The 23,140-nt window shown below is 57.5% G+C and overlaps 1 protein-coding gene across 1 annotated transcript in view; it reads right to left on the bottom strand.

Annotated features, from left to right (window-relative positions):
* The window catches only part of LOC118615852 (bifunctional heparan sulfate N-deacetylase/N-sulfotransferase 4), a 133,157-nt gene that overhangs the window by 3,752 nt on the left and 106,265 nt on the right, over positions 1-23,140 (bottom strand). The window contains exons 6-11 of the mRNA XM_036241099.1: positions 22,353-22,535; positions 16,700-16,796; positions 12,237-12,360; positions 10,448-10,622; positions 6,418-6,588; positions 5,310-5,419 (exon numbers count right to left, since the gene is read on the bottom strand). Of these exons, the coding sequence (XP_036096992.1) occupies positions 5,310-5,419; positions 6,418-6,588; positions 10,448-10,622; positions 12,237-12,360; positions 16,700-16,796; positions 22,353-22,535 (860 nt within the window). The remainder of the gene's footprint in view (positions 1-5,309; positions 5,420-6,417; positions 6,589-10,447; positions 10,623-12,236; positions 12,361-16,699; positions 16,797-22,352; positions 22,536-23,140) is intronic.

Below are 23,140 nucleotides of genomic sequence, written 5' to 3'. Positions count from 1 at the left end.
AGTGTGGAGCACACTGTATCCTGTTTCGGGGAGCACGTGGGGCGCGGCTGCACAAAGGCCAGTGGAAGGTCAGGGGGCCCTTCGGTGCTCTTGCTGAAGGCAGAGGCTCCTAGCAGACACCCCAGGCCCCTTTGCTCCCAAAATCCGCAGCTGCTTTGTGCCCACGGCCACAGACTCACAAACAAGAGCGGTGTGGCCTAATTCGCTGGTTTAAATGCAGAATGTAAGCAATTTAAAATAAGAATTTCTGTTTGGGACTAACAAGACAGGAAAGATGAAAGAATGAACCGCATATGAAGGGGCCATTTACATTTGTTGCCCTGGGACCTGCCGTATGCGTAACACGCAGAAGGTCCGCATTTCGGAAGCTGGCAGATGCTTCGGGAAGGAGCGCAGCTGACTGGGGTGCAGAGCTCATTAGTTGCAGACTTTCCATGCCCTGGGCCCACTGCTAGGGCACCGCACACCTGCCTCTGACCTCTGCACGTGTGTGGACCATGGGGGGGGGGCATTTTCCATTTTCTTCACAGCTCCCTGCCCCACCTGTTACTGGGGATGTGGTCCTTGCAGTCCAGGTGGTCCTACTCCATGGTATGGATTAAAATTTAATGCATCCCGGGGCAGACAGATGACAGGACAACTGAGCCACTTCCCACCCGGGCTGTCCATCGGCTCCTGGCCCATGCAGTCCTTCCTGGAGTTTTCGTCACTTCCAAGAGGAAGACGATCTGCCCGCTATGGGAACACGTCGGGGAGACACAGCTGCCGGAGCCCGGACAGCGACTCTGCGCAGCGAGAGAAAGCTCCCAGCGTGAGGGCCAGCCCAGCGCTGGCCCCAAAGTCAGTTCATGGGCACGGAGAGAGCCTCGCCCTGCCCAGCTGTGCAGGTCCCGTGCTTGCCACAGCCGCTGCCAAGATGGCGCTCCTACAACCTGAGGAGGGAGAACCTTCTGGAATGCCCAGGAGCCCTCTTCAGACCGGGTCGTCATGACCTCGCATCCACTCGGCTCTGCTCCGCCCGTGGCTTCAGCAATGCTGCGCAGCCTGCAGAGGGTGCTCAGTTCCCCACTGTGCCAACGCCTCGCTTTCTGGTTGTTTCAGGGGGCACCGAGCTGTGGAACTAAGACGCGAGCCTCGTGGATGATGCTGGGACAGCGCTCAGGACCTCACCCGGCTGCCGATGCACACACATGGCTGCCGGTGTCAGTGTTCGTGACGACAGATGCCCTGGAGACCACATGGGCTGCGCTCGTTTGTAGTCTCTTCTTTCCAAGTGGGACTGGGGCCCGGCCTGTGTGGCTCAGTGGCTGAGCGTCGACCCTGCACCAAAAGGTCGCCAGTTCGATTCCTGGTCAGGGCACATGCCCAGGTTGTGGGCCCGACCCCAGTGGGGGGCGTGCAGGAGGTGGTCAATCGATGTTCTCTCTCATTGATGTTTCTATCTCCCTCTCCCTTCCTCTCTCTCCAAAATCAATAAAAAATAATATTCAAAGTGGGGCTTTGCAGGTCACTGGACTGTACGCTGCACCTGGTAGTAAACAGGATCGAGCCATTCCGGAAAGGACCGCCGGGAGGCAGGGAGGACACGCCCTCGTCAGTAACGAAGGAGGCCTGGGGCACCGAACCCCAAGCCCGCTGAGTGGTGGCCACCTATGCAGGCGAAACTTTCTTGGGGCTGTTTCCGTGGATGAGGAACTACTGGGTCTTCCTCCTGCTTCTCCCGGCCTCCCGCTGCCCCCCAAAGTCTACTTGCTGGTTCTCACCTACCGTGAGCCGGGAGAACCTACGAGCAGCTGGCTGGGGGCTACTCACACTCACCAGGCTCTCACCGGGGGTGGGGCCTCGAGGCCGGGGAGCCCCTTCTGCAGTGTGTCTTGGCTCTCACGGGGGTGGGGCCTCGAGGCCGGGGAGCCCCTTCTGCAGTGCGTCCTGGCTCTCACCGGGGGTGGGGTCTCGAGGCCGGGGAGCCCCTTCTGCAGTGCGTCCTGGCTCTCACCGGGGGTGGGGTCTCGAGGCCGGGGAGCCCCTTCTGCAGTGCGTCCTGGCTCTCACCGGGGGGGTGGGGCCTCGAGGCCCGTGAGCCCCTTCTGCAGTGCATCCTAGCTCTCACCGGGGGTGGGGTCTCGAGGCTGGGGAGCCCCTTTTGCAGTGCGTCTTGGCTCTCACCGGGGGTGGGGTCTCGAGGCCCGTGAGCCCCTTCTGCAGTGCGTCCTGGCTCTCACCGGGGGTGGGGTCTCGAGGCCGGGGAGCCCCTTCTGCAGTGCATCTTGGCTTCCTGAAGTTTTCATTTTTTTTGTTGTTGGGCTTGTTTCCATTTTTATTTTCATTTTTAAATACATAAGGACGGGGTTTATTTTCGCAGGATGACTGCAGTGATGTCTCTCCTCCCACAGTCCCTTCAGGTGGGGGCTCGCCCTCCCTGGTTTGGGCCTGCTGTAGGGCCTTGGGTGTCATCCACAGTGTGGTGAGTCACGCTGTGACCTGCAGGGTCCAGAGGAGGCCTGGCCATCCGGGGTCACCCCTTGGCGTGTCACCTGCTCTCAGAACCAGCTGGCGCACCATGAGAACACCTCGCGGAGAGGGCTCCCCCCGTTCAGCTCAGCCTCTGACCCTCGCCGTCCCAGAGAGAGACGTGAGGGCGGGAAGAGAGTCAGGTGCAAGGGGGCGGAGGTCTTGAACCCACCCCTTCTAGGCCCATGGGAGTGACGCCCTCTGCAAGGGCCCTGGGAACAGATGGGCAGAGCCTCCACCGAATGGGAAGGACCGGTGGACGCAACCTGGCTGGGAAAGGACATGTGCTGGCCACAGGCCGGAACCCGCTGGAGGGCGACCAGTAGGTGGCGACGGAGGAGAATGAGTCAATGATCTGAGAGGCAAAGCTCTCTTAGCCGAGAGAACAGCAAATGCAAAAAGAATTCAAAACAGTGACAATGCCTTCAGGGGCCTTTGGGGCATCAAGGGGAGTAACATTCACAACATAGGGGTCCCCAAACCAGGCAGCTTCGCTGGTGAATTCTGCCAAACATTTAGAGACGATACCAATCCTTCTCAAACTCTTCCAAAAAACTGAAGAGGTGAGAAGGCTTCCAAACAGATGCTATAAGGCCAACATGACCCTAATACCAAAACCAGACAAGCCCCCTCCCCCCAAATATTACAGGCTGATGTCCCTGAAGAACATAGATGCAAAAATCCTCAACAAATCTGGCAAGACATGGACAGATCACACACCAGGATCAGGTGGGATTCGTGTCTGGAATTCACGGACGGTTCGATACTCGAAATCAACGTGACCCACCAGAAACTGTCAGAACTAACCCGTGGATTCAGTGAAGTTGCAGGATACACATTCGTATGCAGAAATAGGTGGCACTTCTACACACAAATCATGAACTATTGAAAAGAGATCAAGAAAACAACCCCAGCCCAGCCAGTGTGGCTCAGTGGTTGAGTGTCAACCCTGCACCAAGAGGTCGCTAGTTTGATTCCTGGTCAAGGCACATGCCCAGGGTGTGGGCCTGATCCTCAGTGGGGGGCATGCAGGAGGCAGCCAATCGATGTTCTCCCTCATCAATGTTTCTCTCTCTCTCCCTTCCTCTCTCTCTAAAACAAAAAGAAAGAAAGAAAGAAAGAAAGAAAGAAAGAAAGAAAGAAAGAAAGAAAGAAAGAAAGAAAGACAACCATTTACAATTGCATCAAAGAGAATGAAATACTCAGAAACACATTAAATGAGGAGGTCAAAGGCCTGTACTCTGGAAAAGTAGTCTCCAGAGATTCCAGCCCAGCCGTCAGGTCACATGCAGGCCTCCGTGTCTTCCCACGGTGGCCCAGGTGTCGTGAGCAGAGACGAGCTGTCTCAATTCCCAGCCCACAGAATCCACAGGCCTTTAAAGTGACCGTGGTCACAGGCTGGTAGGTTTGGGGACGGTTCATCAGGCAAGAGATGGCTGACCATTATGCGTGATGACATTGGCCCTGGTTCCTAATTAAATGAATGCAGAGTGAGCATGTACCCCTCCCTCACTCTGCCCCGAGCCCTGCTCCCTTCCACGGACCCCATGACACCTCAGCGCTGTGTCCCCGTGAACCGCCTGGGGAAGACACCTGCTCTTTCCACCTTCGCCCCATGACGCCTCAGCGCTGTGTCCCCGTGAACCGCCTGGGGAAGACACCTGCTCCCTTCCACGGACCCATGACACCTCAGCGCTCTGTCCCCGTGAACCGCCCGGGGGAAGACCCCTGCTCTCTCCACCTTCGCCCCATGACGCCTCAGTGCTGTGTCCCCGTGAACCGCCTGGGGAAGACCCCTGCTCCCTTCCACGGACCCATGACGCCTCAGTGCTGTGTCCCCGTGAACCGCCCGGGGGAGACCCCTGCTCTCTCCACCTTCGCCCCATGACGCCTCAGCGCTGTGTCCCCGTGAACCACCTGGGGAAGACCCCTGCTCTCTCCACCTTCGCCCCATGACGCCTCAGCACTGTGTCCCCATGAACCACCTGGGGAAGACCCCTGCTCCCTTCCACGGACCCATGACGCCTCAGTGCTGTGTCCCCGTGAACCGCCCGGGGGAGACCCCTGCTCTCTCCACCTTCGCCCCATGACGCCTCAGCACTGTGTCCCCGTGAACCGCCCGGGGGAGACCCCTGCTCTTTCCACCTTCGCCCCATGACGCCTCAGCGCTGTGTCCCCGTGAACCGCCCGGGGGAAGACCCCTGCTCTTTCCACCTTCGCCCCATGACGCCTCAGCACTGTGTCCCCGTGAACCGCCCGGGGGAGACCCCTGCTCTTTCCACCTTCGCCCCATGACGCCTCAGCACTGTGTCCCCGTGAACCGCCCGGGGGAAGACCCCTGCTCTTTCCACCTTCGCCCCATGACGCCTCAGCACTGTGTCCCCGTGAACCGCCCGGGGGAGACCCCTGCTCTTTCCACCTTCGCCCCATGACGCCTCAGCGCTCTGTCCCCGTGAACCGCCCGGGGGAAGACACCTGCTCTCTCCACCTTCGCCCCATGACGCCTCAGCGCTGTGTCCCCGTGAACCGCCCGGGGGAAGACACCTGCTCTTTCCACCTCCGTAACCTCCCTTCCCAGGGCTCTCTGCGTCGTGGGCGTGTCAAGTGTCTTCACCAGACTTCTGCCGGGAAAAGCTCACGAAAAAGGCCAGAGGAGATGTGTGTTGAGGGGGCACAACATGAATACTGGGGTGCTCCTTTGAGTGCCTCTGGGGAGCATGATGTGACTTCACAGTGGGCATTATGAGGCCGTGTCCATAGCAGTAAGTGGGGACGGCAGGTGCGGGCGGTGCACTCACGTGAGGGCCTCGGAGTAGTTGTAGTGGGGAGTGACCCCCAGGAACCGCTGCACTTCATCCATCACGGCAGCCGGGTCTGCTCGCAGCTGCTGTCCGTCAATAATTAGCAACTGCAACGCCAAAAACAGTCACTTTGTGGAGAACAAAACCAAGTCAAATAGACCGAGCTGCTCCCTGACCTTGTATGACAGTCGCCAGCTGGGTCAGTGTGACCAGTAAGAAAAGACACGCTACCCAGAATGCATTTCACTGTTTACTCTCCCGTGTCTCCAAATGGACAACAATTAAACTTGGCTGTAGCAGCCCTGGCCAGTTTGGCTCAGCCGTTAGCATGTCGGCCCGCGGACTGAAGGGTTTGATCCCAGCCCAGGTCATGGTCCTGCAGGAGGCAACCAATGATGTGTCTCTTTCACACTGATGTTTCTCTCTCTTTCCCCTTTTCCTCTCTATCTAAAAATCAATAGAAAAATATCCTCAGGTGAGAATTAGCAAAACAAAAATTGCTGTGGGCATTTATAATTCTTAAGTCACTGGATTGTAAATCAGAAATAAACACAGATACTCTCTTGACTTATAGGTTCAGCAGAAATGTGATTTTCCAGAACTGTTGTGTGTTCAGCCTAAGAAATCCCTGGAGTGAGGTGCTTAGAAAGAGTGGGTGCACGGTGGCACTCACCCCTTTGTTCTCCTGACACATCGGGGCCAGGCCTGGGAGGAGGGTGTGAATGATGCCGACATGTCCCTGGATCCTCTCATTCTGCCCCCTGCTCCTCGGGGGCGAGAGCGCCTCCCCCTCGGACAATCCAGCGCCTGAGCCTCCTCTCCTGGGACAGCCCCACCCAGGGGCTCCAAGCAAGTGCACGGGGTCCCTCGGCCTGGGGCCGGCCGGTGCTCCGCTCCTGGTGGGAGGATCTCCTAGCGGCACAGGGCCTCCTGTGTGAGCACTGACCACGGGACCGGCCATCATCCGCAGGCAGGTCCCAGAACCTGCTCGATGCTCTGAGCCCTGCTTACCGCTGTTCTTGCCACAGCCTGCCCACCCGTCGTCCCCTGTGCGAGTCCCCGTTTTCTGCGTCTGTGCCACCCCGCCCCGGCCTGGCGACATTACCTGTGAGGTGGCGAAGTGAGCCAGCCAGCGCTCGATGTGGACAGCGTACCAGCCGGGCACCAGGCAGCGTCTCTGCAGAGTCCTCAGGTCGGCCGGGGCCCACTCTCCGGTCGTGATCACGTCGTAGAAGTTAAACCTCAGGGCGGCCGGGTCCTCGTGTGAGCGCTGGTGCTTTGACGGAAACGTCGACTATGAGTTACTCCTGATTCTGCACAGGGTCTGTGCATGCATGTTTGACGTGTGTACGCGTGCCTCCCTCATGTCAACATAGTTACACAGATGCTTGATTGGTTTTAGAATAAAGGTTACAGTGAAAAGTGCTGACACTGAAACCCAGGCCTTGTCACGTCGCTGAGTCACAGCAGAGCTTTCCGTACACATCGGGCAGCGTGCGGACGGGCTGGGGCTGCCCACCAGCCCCAACGTTCGGGTGCAGGACCAGGGGCAGAGTGCAGGGGTCTCCTTAGGGGTCTGACCAGCAGTGAGGGTGTCCGGGACGGGACCAGACTGATGGCCCTGGCCGAGGCTCACATGTTACCGAGTTCATGGTTTTGTCACAGTGACCTCTGCGGGTTCTGACACGTCTGCAACATCACCAATGATGTGTCTCTCTCACACTGATGTTTCTCTCTCTTTCCCCTCTTCCTCTCTATCTAAAAATCAATAGAAAGATATCCTCAGGTGAGCATTAGCAACACAATATCCCTGTGTGGCAGGGAGACGGGGCCGGGGCAGAAGTCTCCCCCTGGCTCTCCTAAGGTTCCCACCTGGCCTGGATGCCAGCCCTTCACCGCCAACCATCGCTCCCAATGGGAGCCACTGGGAGAGCCATCGAGTCAGGACAATCTCACAGGCACTCAGAGAGCCTGTTCCCAGACAGAGGCCGCAGGAGAACCCGGGGCAGAGCTGTGACGCGAGCCCCCTTCAGAGAGGTCAGCGCTGGTCAGGGAGACAGCGACCTGCAGGTGGTAATAACATCTACATCCGCCCGGAGGTGAGTGATGTTTGCCGTGATCGGGAGACCCGGACGAGATCAGCTCTGAATGAGAGGCGAAGGGATCTGGTCAGTGGCTGAGGCTTTGGAGCTAAAATCTAATGAGCAAGATGTCGATAAGCAGAAAGGACCACGGGACCAGGAGGACGACGTCGTGAAGCAGGTGTGGGGCGGGGATGGTGAGAGCAGCAGCCGGGGCCTAGGACGGAGGGCACTGGGCACATCGCGGTGAGTGACAGTGGGCACCATGGGTGGGTTCAGGACAAAAACAACTGAAGAGTAAAGATGAGTAAGAAGTCAGTGATGCCCGGCCGGTGTGGCTCAGTGGATGGAGCGTCGTCTCATGGACTGAGAGGTCCCGGTTTGATTCCCGGGCAGGGCACAGGCCTGGGTTGTGGGCTTGGTCCCCAGTAGGGGCCGTGCAGGAGGCAGTCAATGGATGTGTCTCTCTCACATCCATGTTTGTATCTCCCTCTCCCCTCCTCTCTCTCTAAAAAATAATAAGAAGTGGTCAGTGTTTCGAGTGGCTGGTGAGTGGTGGGCCGACTGGTGGAACCCATGTGACCATGAGGTCCTGTCAATCTGCACGGCCACCGACGTCTGTGTGTGGACGCTGTGCCAGATGCAGAGACCTTCGCAGTCAACACAACAGGCAGACACCGCGGGGCTCCCACAGAGACACTGCCTGCACACGGCAGAAACCACGGGGCTCCCGCAGAGACACACCGCCTGAACACGGCAGACACCGCGGGGCTCCCGCAGACACACCGCCTGCTCACGGCACAAACCGCGACACCTGCACACAGGTGCCCTGACGCGGAACCTCGTCTGCCCCAAAGCAACCGCTTCCCTTTATGTCCCTGTGACTACAGAAAAATGTAGCCAGAAGTCACCAGGGGGCACACTTTACAGAAAACATCACCATGCTCCTCTGGGAGGCCCTGACAAGAACGTGGGGTGCGAATGTGGGGGTCCCGAATTTCACCTGCTGGAACTGGGGTGTCCAGGAGCCTCCTCCTGGCACTACAGTGACGGAAAGTCTTATGAAAAGTGACTCCTTTCAAGCGCGTATGTTTAGAGACTCACTCGAAGGGGCAGGTGCTGTTCTCTTGTATTCCAATCTTCGGGGGCATTGGCTCCAGGCCGCGGCCCCGTCTTCTGCTGGGTCACACAACCTGCGTCCCCGCGTATGCAGCCGGAGTTGTTAACGAGGGCTGCACGTGCCAACGCTCTGGGCACGCGTGCTAAAGTAAGTTCTCTTGCTTTGCAGGATGACTTTTCATAAAGTGAGAAGAGACCTTTCTGCATTTCAGAGGAGACGCTCACTCACGGGTTCGAATCCAGCAGGTCACCCGGCCACTCGCGGTCCCAGCTGGCGGCGTCGGTCTGTCCCTAGACTGCCCCTCACTATGGTCCTGGGCAGCACACGTGTACTGAAGAAATGCTGAGTCAGACATCCACGGACGCACTCGTGGCTGGGACTCCGTCCATGGCGTCGTCACCTCCATGATTCAGGACCCGCGACGTCCATCAGGCCTCGGGCAGGCCGGCCTTCCTCTGACCAGCTGGTTCTCCCCGGCCCAGGGCTCACACCCTCCGCCCGACCGGCTGCCTCCCTCCCGAACTCTTCTTCCTCAGGTGAACCGTCCAGCTGCTCAAAGGACGGAGAGGCCTTCGCGGGCACTTTGGCTTCTCTGCCCCGGACCTTATTCTTTTAATCAATTTATCGGGTGACACTGGTTACGAAATTACACAGGTCTCGGGCGTGCGATTCTACGATGCGTCATCTGTATAAAGTCCAGGCTCCTTCCATCACCGTGTAGCCCCTCTGCCCTCTCCTGCTCCCCACCCCCTTCTCTCTGGTCATCACCACGCATCAATTTATCGGGTGACACTGGTTACGAAATTACACAGGTCTCGGGCGTGCGATTCTACGATGCGTCATCTGTATAAAGTCCAGGCTCCTTCCATCACCGTGTAGCCCCTCTGCCCTCTCCTGCACCCCAACCCCTTCTCTCTGGTCATCACCACGCTGTTGTCTGTGTCCATGAGTCTGTCTTTAATTTGCTCAGTCCCTTCCCCCTCTCCGCCAGCCCCTCCCCCCCCGGCCTCTTGCCTCCGAGTCGTGAACCTGCCTCCAGCTCAGACCTTCCCAACAAGGGCTGCCTCCCCTCCGCCACGTGGCCCCCTCCACGTCTCCATGTACACGGGGACACGACGTCCTCACTGCACGTCGTCGGGAGGTTCTCGGAACTGAGCGGCACCATGCAGCTGGGCCAGTACTGCCGAAGGCGGACGCACACGTTCAACGCCTCGTGTCTCGTCCACCTCCCGCGAGAAGGGCTGACGCACACGTTCAAATCCTCGCTTCTCGTCCACCTCCCGCGAGAAAGGCTGACGCACACGTTCAACGCCCCGCGTCGCGTCCACCTCCCGCGAGAAGGGCTGACGCACACGTTCAACGCCCCGCGTCTCGTCCACCTCCCGCGAGAAGGCGGACGCGCACGTTCAACGCCTCGCGTCGCGTCCACCTCCCGCGAGAAGGCGGACGCACACGTTCAACGCCTCGCGTCGCGTCCACCTCCCGCGAGAAGGCTGACGCACACGTTCAACGCCCCGCGTCTCGTCCACCTCCCGCGAGAAGGCGGACGCACACGTTCAACGCCCCGCGTCGCGTCCACCTCCCGCGAGAAGGCTGACGCACACGTTCAACGCCCCGCGTCGCGTCCACCTCCCGCGAGAAGGGCTGAGGCACACGTTCAACGCCCCGCGTCGCGTCCACCTCCCGCGAGAAGGCGGACGCGCACGTTCAACGCCCCGCGTCTCCTCCACCTCCCGCGAGAAGGGCTGAAGGCGCCGGCGCTGCTCCAGGACCTCCGGCGGCCCGCGGGGCCCTCTCTCGCCCTGACCTGTTTCCACCGGTTCTCTCGCTGCAACCCGAGCATCCCCCGACAGTCCCCACCGCCCCGTTTCCTCCTGCCGCCTCTGCCCACGGCCACGCCGCGACCCAGAGCTGCCGCCCGCCCCGGCTCGTACCTGGTACCAGGAGTACGCCCTGTCGGACGGGTCGATGAGGATGGCGATGATCTTGGCTTTGGGCACCAGCGAGGCCGCCCGCCGGGGAGCTTCTTCCGAGTGGAAGTAGTTCGCGCTCTTCTCAAACAGGAAGTCGCCGCTGACGTTGGACGGCGTCGGGAAGAAGTCCATGTACCTGAGGCAGAGAGAGACGGCCTGAGGGCGCCACCCCGCCACGCGCCGGCCGCAAGATCCATTTCACGTCCGCTCCGCCCAGTGCCAGGCCCTGCGCTGTCGCTGTCGCGATGCGGGCGCCCCACACGCCCCGAGTGTGCGAGGGGACCTTCGGGCAGGAGGCGGAAGGGGCAGGTGGGCTGCTGGGAGCAGGAGGCTCCCTCCCGTAGGTTCCCGGGCGGCTGTGCCAGCCAAGCCGGACCCAGCCAGACCCGGCTTCCCCTTGGCAGACAGCAAGCGGCACCATGTTGCCCAGTGAACAGTTCAAAACAGTAAATTCCTGTTTGCAAACTTCTCACACTGATCAAAGCGCCCAGAGGGAGCCGTCAGCCGGGGAGCCAGGAGGCACTGAGCAGATGAAACCTCCGCGGGCTGTGGTGGGCCCTGCACCGTGAGCGCGGAGCGTCTGTCCATCTGTCCGTCCGGGGAACCAAGGGTGCCTGCCAGTGGCTCAGCAGCCCTCGGCAGGTGCACTCGTGTGGGAAGTCCCTCCGTGGACATGACGGGTCAGTGTGTCCAGAGGCTAATTCAGGGCAGGGTTTTAACGACCTGGGAACCCTGCCTGCAGCTCAGCACCTGTGCACCCTTACACCCGGACGGGCGCGGAGTCTGCGCGGAGGACACTGGTGCCCTCGCCGTTTGTTACTCTGTTTCCCACGGAAGGGGTGAGGTCATCACTTTCCTCCCTGACCTGGTGTCCACTGAGCCCACAGACTCGCCTGCAGGCCCAAAGTCCACGGAGTCTTGACAGTGCGATTGCCTCCTGAGATCGCGTGTGAGGGGCACATCTCTGCTGAGGGGTCTGCTCCCTGTGCTGGGCCCCACCCTGGCCGTGGTGCCCCGACAGGATGGGGTCCTGGGTGATGGGACGCAGCTCCGCGCCGCAGCGGGGTGCTCCGAGGGCTGTCCTCAGGGACCTGGGACCTGGACGCCGCCCCCTCGCTGGAAACTGGCAGAGCTGGGAACACCTGGGGAACAGACCCGTCCAACGCCAGGCTCGCTCTATCCTATTCTGGGAAAATGCTACGATTCAAAATGTGTTCACAGTGTGTCAAATGCACAGTAATACTCCTTTTATGCATGTGTGACTAGCATCTGTGTGGTGAGCACTCTGTTCCGGGCATGACAAATACCAGTGTACACTGTAGTACAACGTTCACCGTCTACAGGCTCATGAAGATCCATGTCACGGACTGTAAAATGCAACAACTTGCTGATTTATTTGTTTCCTCGGGCATCATTGTGAAGACAAATAATGTACCTAGTTAGAAAAAATTCTAGGCACCGTGAAATAATATGCTTAAGGGGAATTTTAAATATCCTTATGAATAATTCTCATGAAAAATATTCTATAATCCCCTTTATTCTATCAGATTAATTTACCAGAAACATATTATCATTACGGCACTCTCCAAATCAAATTACAGGCCACACTGATCAAACAGGTCGTCATTAGGAATCAATTACTAATTCACGACAGTAGACACAGATGTGCCACGTGCCCTGTGGTTACGTGGTGCCCGTGGCACCGCCGTGGCCGGGCTGTGGGTGCACAGGCTTGTGGTGTTTTCCTCACCAGTCGATCCCCTTGTGGTAGTTGTTCCCATTGAAGAACTGCACCTCCTCGAAGGTCCGGGGGCTGGGCAGGTTGCTGACGATGGAAGGGTGCATCAGAAGAAACAAATACAGGGCCGTTGTTCCTGGGGCCAGCGAGAGAAGAGGAACATGATTTTAGCGGGAGCTTTGCTGGAAAAGTAACATTCAATTCATCAAAGTGATCTCCTCAAAGTCAATGAGGTGCATTTCCTGTGACAACCATCTAAGTGTTTAGTCTTTATGGTTCTAGTGACCTGGTACCAGCATTGGCCAAAGTAAGCAGGCCGAGGTACAGCCCAGGGAGAGCTTCAGAAATCGGGGTTCGGTTCCCCCCGGGGCCGGGTTGGTGGCTACAGCATCAAGGGTGCCCAGCACTGCACCTGAACCCACGGGGTCCCCAATTAATACTATCTTCCGGTCAGTTAAACACAATCAAACTATTCAGCAGACGATGACTAGCGCGACTCCTGCACGTCCCTATGGTAAGATCGGTGACAACCCTTCAACAGAAACCCCTGTGTGGCCTCCCGGGAAGTGTGCGTGGACGTGGCTCGCGGGAACAGGCACTCACAACACAGGGAGCGGGGCCCCGGGATAGAGCACAGAGAGCTATCCAACATGGGAGGAAGTGATGTAGATGTGCCAAGTCACGGAGGGCTTCCAGGAGGAAGCGTTTTCTAAGGTCGTACCTTAGACACATGTGTGTTCCCTGAAAGGTTAAAGCGGGGGCAGGATGGGGCAGCCCAGGCTGAGGGTGAGGCCGAGCAGACTGGCTGGCAGGACCCTGTGCGGGGGTCACAGCTGCAGGTGATCTGGGCGGGCTGAGGACGAGGCCGAGCAGACCGGCCTGCAGGACCCTGGGCGGCGGTCACAGCTGCAGGTGATCTGGGCGGGCTGAGGACCACGGCAGAAGGGACTGCAACGTGCCAGCGCGCAGCTCTCACTGACCCAAGATGCTCCCAGAGAAGGCTGTCCCTCAGGAACACGGGGACCCGGAGACTTTGCTGGGTTCCTGGCCCTGGGACAGCCGGGGGCAGGCTCACGGCTGGGCTGGCGGGACCGTAGGGATGGCAGCTGGGACAGGAAGCAAGGAGGCCCCAAGAGAATTGGGGTTTTGTTCTCACACCTCAGCTCCCAGGAGCTGGAGCTGCTGGGTCCCCAGGGTAATGAGCTCACCCGGCCACCGAGCTGGGGTGGAGGCTGTGGTTAGAGCAGGGCAGCCACAGGTAGGAGGGCGAGCCACGTGGATGGAGACAGTCCGACCTGCAGACGGGGGCTCCTGGTGGCTCGGGAGGGCACATTTAGTGAGCGCCCTGAGGGTCTCATGACTAATGCGGAAGGCCTTCTAACAGTGAACATGTGTGAACTCAAACCATATGAAGTCAGTGGAAATGGAAGGAGTCGGAACAGGCTGAGGGCTGGTGAGAGGCTGGGAGATGCGGAGAGGAGACAGGAAGCTGCGAGGGGCAGCAGCGTGAAGAACCGTCTAACTTGCTGCTGACCATGAGGCACGGGAAGGAGAGAAGGTGACGGGCATACCCGGGACAGGCAGGGCAGCCGGAGGGGACTCCAGAGGCATTATTTCTGAGCTACGGGAAAATGTTTACCTGGTGTGAGAATGAAGCATGTGTGTGTTCGCATGTGTGTGGCATGTGTGCAGCATGTGTGTCCAAATGCATGCACATGTGTATGTGTTGTGTGTCTGCCTGTACACTTATATGTGCACATAGCCATGAGTATGCACACGTGTATGTGTTGTGCGTGCATGTATACATGCGTGCACACGTGTGCACATATGTACGTGTTGTGTGTGTACGTGCATGTATATGTGCATGCACACATGTGCACGTGTGTGAATGTGAGAAAGATTGAGTGCTTTTGAGACACCCAAGAGAGCTGAGAATATTGAAAGTTTAATATCCCTGAGATATTGAGAATAGACAGATCCAGGGCAAAGACAAAGAAATAGTTTCTAATTATGGCCGAATATAGAAAATGAATACCTTTATAACCTCCCTCAGTAGCATGTTCCCTCACCCTGATGCTCACAGGATGGCACCCAGGTCTCCCCTGCACCCCAGGAAGTCAAAGCCTGGTGTTCCACGCCCCCTGCATACTCCAGGGACAGGAGGGACACTGAGGCCCATGACAGAAGCAGGGATGTGAACATGTGTTTGGACATTCAGCCAATGGCCATGAGACCTGGTCCACGGCCTCTGCGTGGCCTGTGCATCTACTGTCCTGGGTTTCCATCTGTCCCGAACGTCAGGTCTGTCCAGTGCTTTGTGGAGGAAACAGAAAATCCTCGTTCCTTGGAACATCTGAGATACCTCATTCCACCTACAATCAATCCCTTTTCGACCTGTCGGGGGGCCGGTCTGTCGTGAGAAATGACTTGACGATGGAGACATGACCCACTTTCCACAGCCGTTCAGGCCAATGTGCTTCGCACTCACAATTCCTGTGCTAAAGGGAGCCCCCCTCCTTCCCGGGCATGTCACGGTTTGACCGGACTCATGAGGCGGCATTTCTGTGCACAGGACCCGAGGATGGGGATCTCGCGACACCTGAGCCCCACCCGAGCACCTCCGGCTGCTGGGTCCCGCTGGGACTCAGCTGTGGGAAACGGGGCATGCCTCCACCCGGTGCCGCCTCACAGCTCAGCAACAGTGGCCGGAAGGCCACTCGGTGCCTCACGCTCATTGCAAGGGATGCATGAGCCACGTGGAGGCCAGGTCCCCGTGGAGATCTGCGTCCACCCCCACGGGCCCACGGCCTCCCGCAGATGGAGCAGGAGCTCCACCCACTGGAGCCGCAAGGAGAACAGAGAGACCCCTGACGGCTGTGGGAACGGGATGAGGAGTCATCACAGTCACACGAGGGAGCATTTCATAGCACCCCGAACGTCATCGTCCCTTCTTTGTAACTTTGTCTGTCTTGGGAAAGCCACGCCCCAGCTGAAACCTTGATCGTGCCGGTCTGAGTCGGTCAGACATCACATCTGAACCAGGTTAAGCTGCTGTCTTTGTGAGCGCAGCCAGGTGGACACGGACAGACCTGCACCAGGCAGGACAGCGCTCGGGGCAGACGGGAGACCCGTCTGCAGTCAGATCTGTAGCGTAATTTACAACACAGGACTGTTTCTTCAGCAGTCATTCCAGAGTTAGGACCGCTGCACAGTCCTGAAAATTTATTGATTTTAGAGAGAGAAGAAGAGGGAGAGAGAGAGATTGGTTGTTCCACTCATTTATGCATCCACTGGTGGATTCTTTTTTTTATTCTCACCTGAGGGTACTTTTCTATTTATTTGCAGATAGAGTGGGAGGGGGAGAGAGAGAAACATTGACGTGAGAGAGACACATCAACTGGTTGCCGCCCGTAAGTCCCCGACCAGGGCCGGAGACAAACAGCAACCGGGTACGTGCCCTTGACCGAAATCGAACCCGGGACTCATGATTCCAAGGGCTGGCACTACCACTGAGCACAACCGGCTGGGCTGTTGGTGGATTCTCGCGTGTGCCCTGACCAGCGATCGGCCTGTGGCATTGCATATTGGGGTGACTCTGACCGCCTGAGCTGCCGGCCAGGACAGTAACATTCTCTGCGCACATTTTGAGCAGTCACAAGGGTGGCAGGTCTGAGAACGTGAGCTGCGCATGTAACTTACTGCTGGGATACAATTATGCTCCTGGCGGGGAGATGGCAACACTAAGACCCGAAAGTCTAGAGACTGTGCCCAGGACCCTGCCGCGGGCTGATCGCACGAGTCCCTGAGCCCGAGTGTGGGCCGGGATCGTCTGCGTGGTGCGCTCCCTGTGAACACCTTCCCATCCCAGCAGTGATTCCGAGTGCAGCAGTTCGACAGAAACTTGAATTGATCAGGACCTGAGCCTCGTGACTGAGATGTCACATCCTGAAGAAGGTACTGAGATGTCACATCCTGAAGAAGGTACGACGCGTTCCAATTGAAAGTGTCATCTGGTTGCTGAGATGCACCCCCTCTCTTCCGCCCTCGCCCTCTGCGCACGAGCAGACCCGCGGGTGCCTGGGAAAAGCAGGCCAGGCCTGGACGCACCGACTGCGTATTGAAATGCAGGCACGCAGAGTATCTGAAGTCATCCCGACATTGAAAGAGAATCGCTGTGTCTCCGTGCTGCCGACACATTGAATCGAGTGCTTTTTAAAATGCTGGAATCCAGGAGCTAATCAGGCACAAACCACAAAAGGCAGAGGCTAAAAATCAGGTCGCAGACCGTAAGCTCTGAGTTGTCGAACATCGCCGCCTGTGCGGAGGTTTCTACATGGAGCGATAAAGCTTCCGCCCCTGAGCCAGCCCCAGCAGCACCGCGCGCAGAGCCAGTACAGGCAGGAAGAGCGGCGGGGCTGCGCGGGGTCTGCTGCTACCCACGCCAGCCTGTCCCACCATGCCGTGGGGCCACTCACCTGTTTTCTGCGGCCCGATGACGAGGAATTTCGGTAGGTGGTCACAGGTCTTCTCTCTGGACCAGATGTCCCTGTGCCGTTTGTCGTCACAGGGGTTCTGCAGAGAGGAAGAGGATGAGGTTCCACGGTGCAGGCCGCCCGGCTGCCCTAGGCAGGAAGGTTCGGAGGGCGGATGGAGCACGTGCCTGACCCCAGACCTGGGCTCCGACCCGGGCTCAGACCCGGCTCTGGTTCCGATTCTCAGGGCGCACTCCCATGCGGCCATCCCCGCCCACCCTCCTTCCTTGAGGGGCTCGGTTCCAGCCAGCTGGGTCACGGTTCCCTCAGTGCACCTCGGCCTCACGCCCCGAACCTGACCGGACCACAGGTTCTCTGCCCTCCTCTTTCCTGCCGCGCCCGAGGCCAGGGCTCCAGACCTGGTCTCCTCCCTGTCCTCACACTCTGTGCTCCTCGCCGCCAGCCCTGCTGGTCCGCAGGGTGGCCCAGCTCGAGCCCGTGGCATGTGCAATAGTGTCTGCAGCCCCTCGGCCTCCCGCCCTCCTCTGTCATCGCCCGGCCGCTGTGGGGACCAGACTCCGCTTCTCCAGCTCAGTCTCAGACGCCCCAGGCCCTGTCCGAACTGGGACACCTCTGATAATTAAAAGAGCCCTTACGTGAAAAGGCCACAGTTTCTGAAATGTTCACTGATGGGCACGTTGGCTTATTATATGGGCCATGCACAAAGAATCACACTAGAAATCATGCTCACAAAATTCTTTATAAAACACATGTTGGGCACTCAAACAACCTGCTTTTCATCTGGGTGTTGAAAGTGGCATCGGGCCCTGGCCAGTTTGGCTCAGCAGTTAGAGCGTCGGCCTGCGGTCCAGAGAGACCCGGGTTCGGTTCCCGCTAAGGGCACGTACTTCGGTTGCGGTTTGTCCCCGGCCCTGGTGGGTCGTGCGGGTGGCAGCCACTCGTGTCCCTTCACGTCGATGTTTCTCTCTCTCTCTCCCTCCCACTCTATCTGTACAAAAAAAAAAAAAAAAAAAGAAAGTGGCATCGGGTGCCCATTTGTCTGGTTCAGGCTGGCGTCCTGTGCGCAGTTCGTCTGCCTGTGGTCCCCAGTCCTCTGAAGAGCCACTGTTGCCAGTGTGATCTTAGGCGTTTACCTTTCCGTCGAATCAACGGCAGTTCCCTCGCCCGCCGTCCCCTCGCCCGCAGTCCCCTCGCCCACCGTCCCCTTGCCCGCAGTCCCCTTGCCCGCAGTCCGTTTCAAAGGGGCTTCATGTCACTGAGCTTGTAACTCCGACACTTCCAAATCACGTCTTCCCTATCCGCTGCCAAGTTGTTGTTTTTTATTTTAATCCTCACCTGAGGATGTGTTTGTGTTGATTTTAGAGAGAGGGGAAGGGAGAGAGAAACACCTACAAGCACCTCCCGTGCACACCTCCTGCGGGATGGAACCTGCTGGAGCAGGAGACGGCACCCAGCGGGGGGCCAGGGCTCAGCCTCTCGTCTCCGACTGCGAGCTACCTGCTCGGTCCAGGTGAGGTGATCTCAGGGCAAATTCCGTGAAGGAGAAATGTTTTCAATTCTATTTTCTTTTCATACCGAAGTGTCTACATATTAGAGAACAAATATTTTCACAGTAATTTTCCATTGAGAGTGTCTTTTTTTTTTGACAAGTAGATTTCCAAAGTAAAACGTCGAATAAATTGCCTTTGATTATGATTCTTTTAACCATGTTGTCAAACACAGGTTCCGCAGACCCGGAGATTTCTCCGTCGCGTCCCATCTGAGCTGAGGATAACCTTATCCAAGTAACCGCGTGGATGCCAGGAGACGCAGCTGCGGTCAGACTCCCGAAGCCCGGGCAAGGGTGCCAGTGACACCCGTGTCCTCTGAATTCTCGCTTCGTCATTTGCTTAGTCTCTTCCCTTTTTCTTTTAAAGCTTTGCTTTGTTTTAAAGGTGGCAAAAGGCACTGAGGGGAAACATGTTAAATATATTTTTTTCCTTGAAATAATATTTTTCTCAAACATGATTTCAAAGCTAATTCTTGTCCACTCTGCAGCATGAAGGGCCCAGGGCACTCAGGTCCCCGGGACTCACTAGCCTGCCGGTGACGCCATGTGGTTGGACCCGGGAGGGGTGTGCGGTGAGGACCTGGCCACCTCTGTGGACATTTGCTCGCAGAGGGTGGAGACCCACCAGCAAAGCTGTGGAGCCCAGCACCTCGGGGACCTCAGAGGTCAGTGTCGGGTGTGCTGGGACACCCTCTCCGAGGGAAGGTGCACCCCTGTCCTTCGCCGCTGAGGAAGAGTGTCAGGCTCTGTGTGTCTGGGGGCAGCATTTGCTGCTCTGGGTCCCAGCTGGGTGAGGCAGAGCTGCGGATCCGAGTGGAACCCAGAACCAGGAACTGCCCCCCAGGAGGCAACACTGAGGCCCAAGGCAGCCCTCCCAGGCCACACAGTGGCGTGACCCTCCCCAGGTCGGTACCCCGGGTTCTCCATCCCGCTGTGACGCTGGAGACAGGCCGGGAGGAGAGGACCCCGTTCCCCGAGTGCCTGTGGCTGCACGGCCCACGTGCAGTTGACAGAGGCCGCGTGACTGAGTGGAGACCGAGACCGAGCCGCCCTGAGAGCTCGAAGCCCACAGGCGTCGACGGGTGAACACGCAGGATCTGACCCTCCGACTGTCTCCGCGGGCACTTCTGGTTTCTGTAAGGAGAGTTTTCTTGAGAGGAAACCCTGTTCTCTCACGACTGTGCTATCAGAACGAAGGGGGTGTGAGCCACCAGGAACCGGGATGTAATTCTAGGAGCCCCGCCCTCCAGGGCCGCGCTGAGGAGGGCTCACTTGGGGGCCGAGTTCCGTGGGCCTGGGCTCCCCCCATGAATCGTGAGAGACGGCCTCCGAGCAGGTGCACGGACACGCTCCGGGGCCTGCCACGCCGTCCGAGGACTGACACTCCGGGGCCTTTTTAATCCGGTGGCAAAGCAGATTCACCTACGTGGTGGCCGGTGCTAATGAAAACTTACAGAAGGAACCGAAGGACAGTGAAGAGATGTGAAGCGTGTCGACAGTAAAAATAAAGTTAAAAATAGATGCGAAGATGATCACTTTGCACATCTTTGAATTTGTGGTAATAAAGTGTGAATTGAAACTCTCAAGAAAAAGGACCGTTGACTTGGTTTTTCAGAGTGAACTACACTAAGAGAGAACGCACGCTTGCTGACATGGAAAAGAACCCAAACTTTTGATTTCGAGAAAGTGTGAGCATGGCAGACATGCGCAGATGAACCCAGCCCGACTAGGATTGTGAGGACTGGGCTGCGGAACGTGGATTAGCACCAGCAATGTGTTTGCAGAACGTGGATTAGCACCAGCAGTGTGTTTGCAGAACATGGATTAGCACCCATGATGTGTTTGCAGAACGTGGATTAGCACCCATGATGTGTTTGCAGAACGTGGATTAGCACCAGCAGTGTGTTTGCAGAACGTGGATTAGCACCAGCAGTGTGTTTGCAGAACATGGATTAGCACCCGTGATGTGTTTGCAGAACGTGGATTAGCACCAGCAGTGTGTTTGCAGAACGTGGATTAGCACCCACAATGTGTTTGCAGAATGTGGATTAGAACCCTCGATGTGTTTGCAGAACGTGGATTAGCACCCGCGATGTGTTTATGTTTGTATGGTCGATGACGTTTCAGCAGAGTTCGTTCGTGATTATAAACATGAGCGGGAAGGCGGAGACCCGGGGACGAGCTCCACGGTACCAGGTGCTGCATCTGTCCTTAGCCACCTGCAGCCTCGGACTCCGTTCACGACTGACCAGTCTGCCAGGTCATCTTCACCAGGAGCCATGTCCCAGCTGACCTGAACAGTTCCCTGAAGCCCAGCTGCCTCCTCCTCCTCGGCCGCCTCCGAGGTACAGAGTGTGCGTAGCTCAGGGGAGAGGTCCGCACTCTGTCCTCTGCAGACCAGGCACAGGGACGAGGACTCACCAATAAAGTGAGAGCCTCTCATGAATCATCTGCTCCTGCGGTCTGTACGTATTCTCACAAGTTGTTTGGATGATAACGATGAACATTTCTAAACGTGTATCAGTGACAGCGACAATAACAGCAATCCGTGGGCTCTCTGAAGATTCTTCTGATTAGTTCTGTCGTTTATGCCGAACTGCCCCAGAGTTTGCCCCTAGGATACTGCTCGAAGTTAACGGTCCGGACTGCAGGTGTTTTCTCTGTGTCTGGGTATGTTCCGTCATCTCCACCCCCATGAACCAGCACAGCACTTCACACCGAACAGACGCGCAGTCTTTAGATCATCACGTGCCTGGTTTGTACGGGGGCTGGCGCGGCTTTGATTGCTTCCGCTCCTTGACAGTGTCCCCGGGATCGACACGGTTACCACAAACACGAGTCTCTAGGTTAAAAAACTCGCACGGTTTAACAAATACAAATTCTTCATTAATAAAACCATTTTCTCTAACTGAAAAGGAAGAGGAGCTAGAGGTTGGGACCTCTGACACCTTTTACGTCTCAGTGTCGTTAAGTTGGCCCCTTTCCTGTGTCTGTGCCTTGGATCATGGACGTCTCAGCAGTGAACATGTGTGAGGAAGGAAGGGGTTCACTCACAGCGACGCACCCGTTCCGGGAAGGTGTGGGCACACTGCGTTGCCTTCATGAAGCTCAGCGTCACCTGGTGTGATCCACACACCACAGAGCGACGTATCAGCTGGGTATCTGTCTCTCTGAGTGATACACTGGACAGACGGCCACGCGGCTCCCGGGCATGGGCGAGGAAACCCTGTATTTGGCATCTCACACCAGCAGCCATGCCTCACACCCGGGGGCTCAGTAACACGTTGGGTGGACCTGGCTCTCTCCAGACGGGAGCAGGACCCGCGGAGTTAAGAGTAACAGCTCGAGGAGACAGAGGGGTCACAGTGAGTTTCGCAGGGGTTTCTCATGAATGACGATGCTTCTCCCTGGGCACTGCTTGGCAGGGGCTCTCTGCCCTACCCTCTGCAGCCAGCGATGGACCCGATCGGTCGCCTGGTCAGTGCAGAGGTGCGTGAAGAACAGGGCAGAGGGAGGGTGCTCGAGACAGCGGCTGGAAGGCGTGGAGACGGAGAGGCTCCAGGTGAGGCTGAGCTGTCATGAAAGGGGTCCATGCTGCCAGTTTTCCATGAGCAGATCTGAGCCTCGCGAAGGGTGCGTTAGATTTAAAGGAACAAAGGACATACTGAAGACAACTGTACTAAGCACAAGGCACAAAGGCTCTTTGCTTTTATCTGCACCCCCGGAGCTGTGCACATCCCCATCGGGGGCTCATTACAGGGTCTCTGACTGCGGCGCCTTGGTTTCTCTTCCCCTAGGTCCCCAGAGCCGGGACATCTCAGGGCAAGCAGAACTCACACGGCGAAGACATGAAAGAGCCGCAAAACAACGTCCTCGATGCCAAAGTCCCAACCAAACGAAGTGACAAACAAAACCTCCGAAATACAACACAACAAAAAAGCGCCAACATGTAACCCATAAAATAAACAACACGTGTCTGTGCAGGGAATAAAGGTGCTGGACAGAGAGGCCGTGTGACATGCAGCTTCGCTATCCTGGCCCCCACCAGGCACCCACAGCATCCCCTTCCCGGGAGACGCCCCCTACCTGCCAGAGAGGGTCTCTCTGCTCCGGGAAGAGCTCAAAGTACTTGCGGGCCAGCTGCACGGGCGGCAGGGTCTGCAGTTTCAGGTTGGTCCAGCTCTGCACGAAGTTGGCCAGGTTCACAAAGGTGTACGACCCTAGCCGGTCGTTCCCGTAGTTGGACAGGTGGGTCATGAAAATGCTGATCTGCAAGATGAACAAGAACGGCCATGAAACAGCCCAGCAGAAGCTCAGAAGCGGCCGACGCGCTCTGGGCGCGCCTTCCCCCAACCTTGGAATTTGGTGGGAAGTACGATCATCCTTCTAGGTGTGTTATGGACTGAACTGTAGCCCCCCCAAAATTCGTATGTTGAAACTGATCCCCAATGTGACTGTATTCAGAGATAAGGCCCCTCGGGAGGTGATGGAGGTTAAATGAGGTCATCAAGGTGGGGCCTTCATCTGATAGGTCTGCGCTCTTAGAAGAAGAGGTTCTCTCTCTCTCTCTCTCTCTCTCTCTCTTTCTCTCTCTCTCTGTCTCCCCCCACCCCCGCACAGTGCAGAGAAGAGGCCCAGTGAGGACACAGCCAGATGGCACTGTCTGTGGCCAGGGAGAGGTCTCATCAAAAATGAGCTGGATCGGCACGGCCTCAATCACGAACTCCGGCCCCCGGAGCCGGGAGAAAACAAACGTCTGTGTTTACCGCCCGAGTCTGTGGTACCCTGCTGGGGCCGCCTGTGCACACAGTCACAGCTGGGAAGCCACACGCCTGGCTTCGACTTCCAACATCACTCTTGAACCCACTCCTACA

Source organism: Molossus molossus, unplaced genomic scaffold (genome assembly GCF_014108415.1).
Source record: "Molossus molossus isolate mMolMol1 unplaced genomic scaffold, mMolMol1.p scaffold_m16_p_4, whole genome shotgun sequence".
Taxonomy (NCBI): domain Eukaryota; kingdom Metazoa; phylum Chordata; class Mammalia; order Chiroptera; family Molossidae; genus Molossus; species Molossus molossus.
Note: the sequence above shows the minus strand (reverse complement) of the source record. Positions and strands in the feature narration are given on the sequence as shown.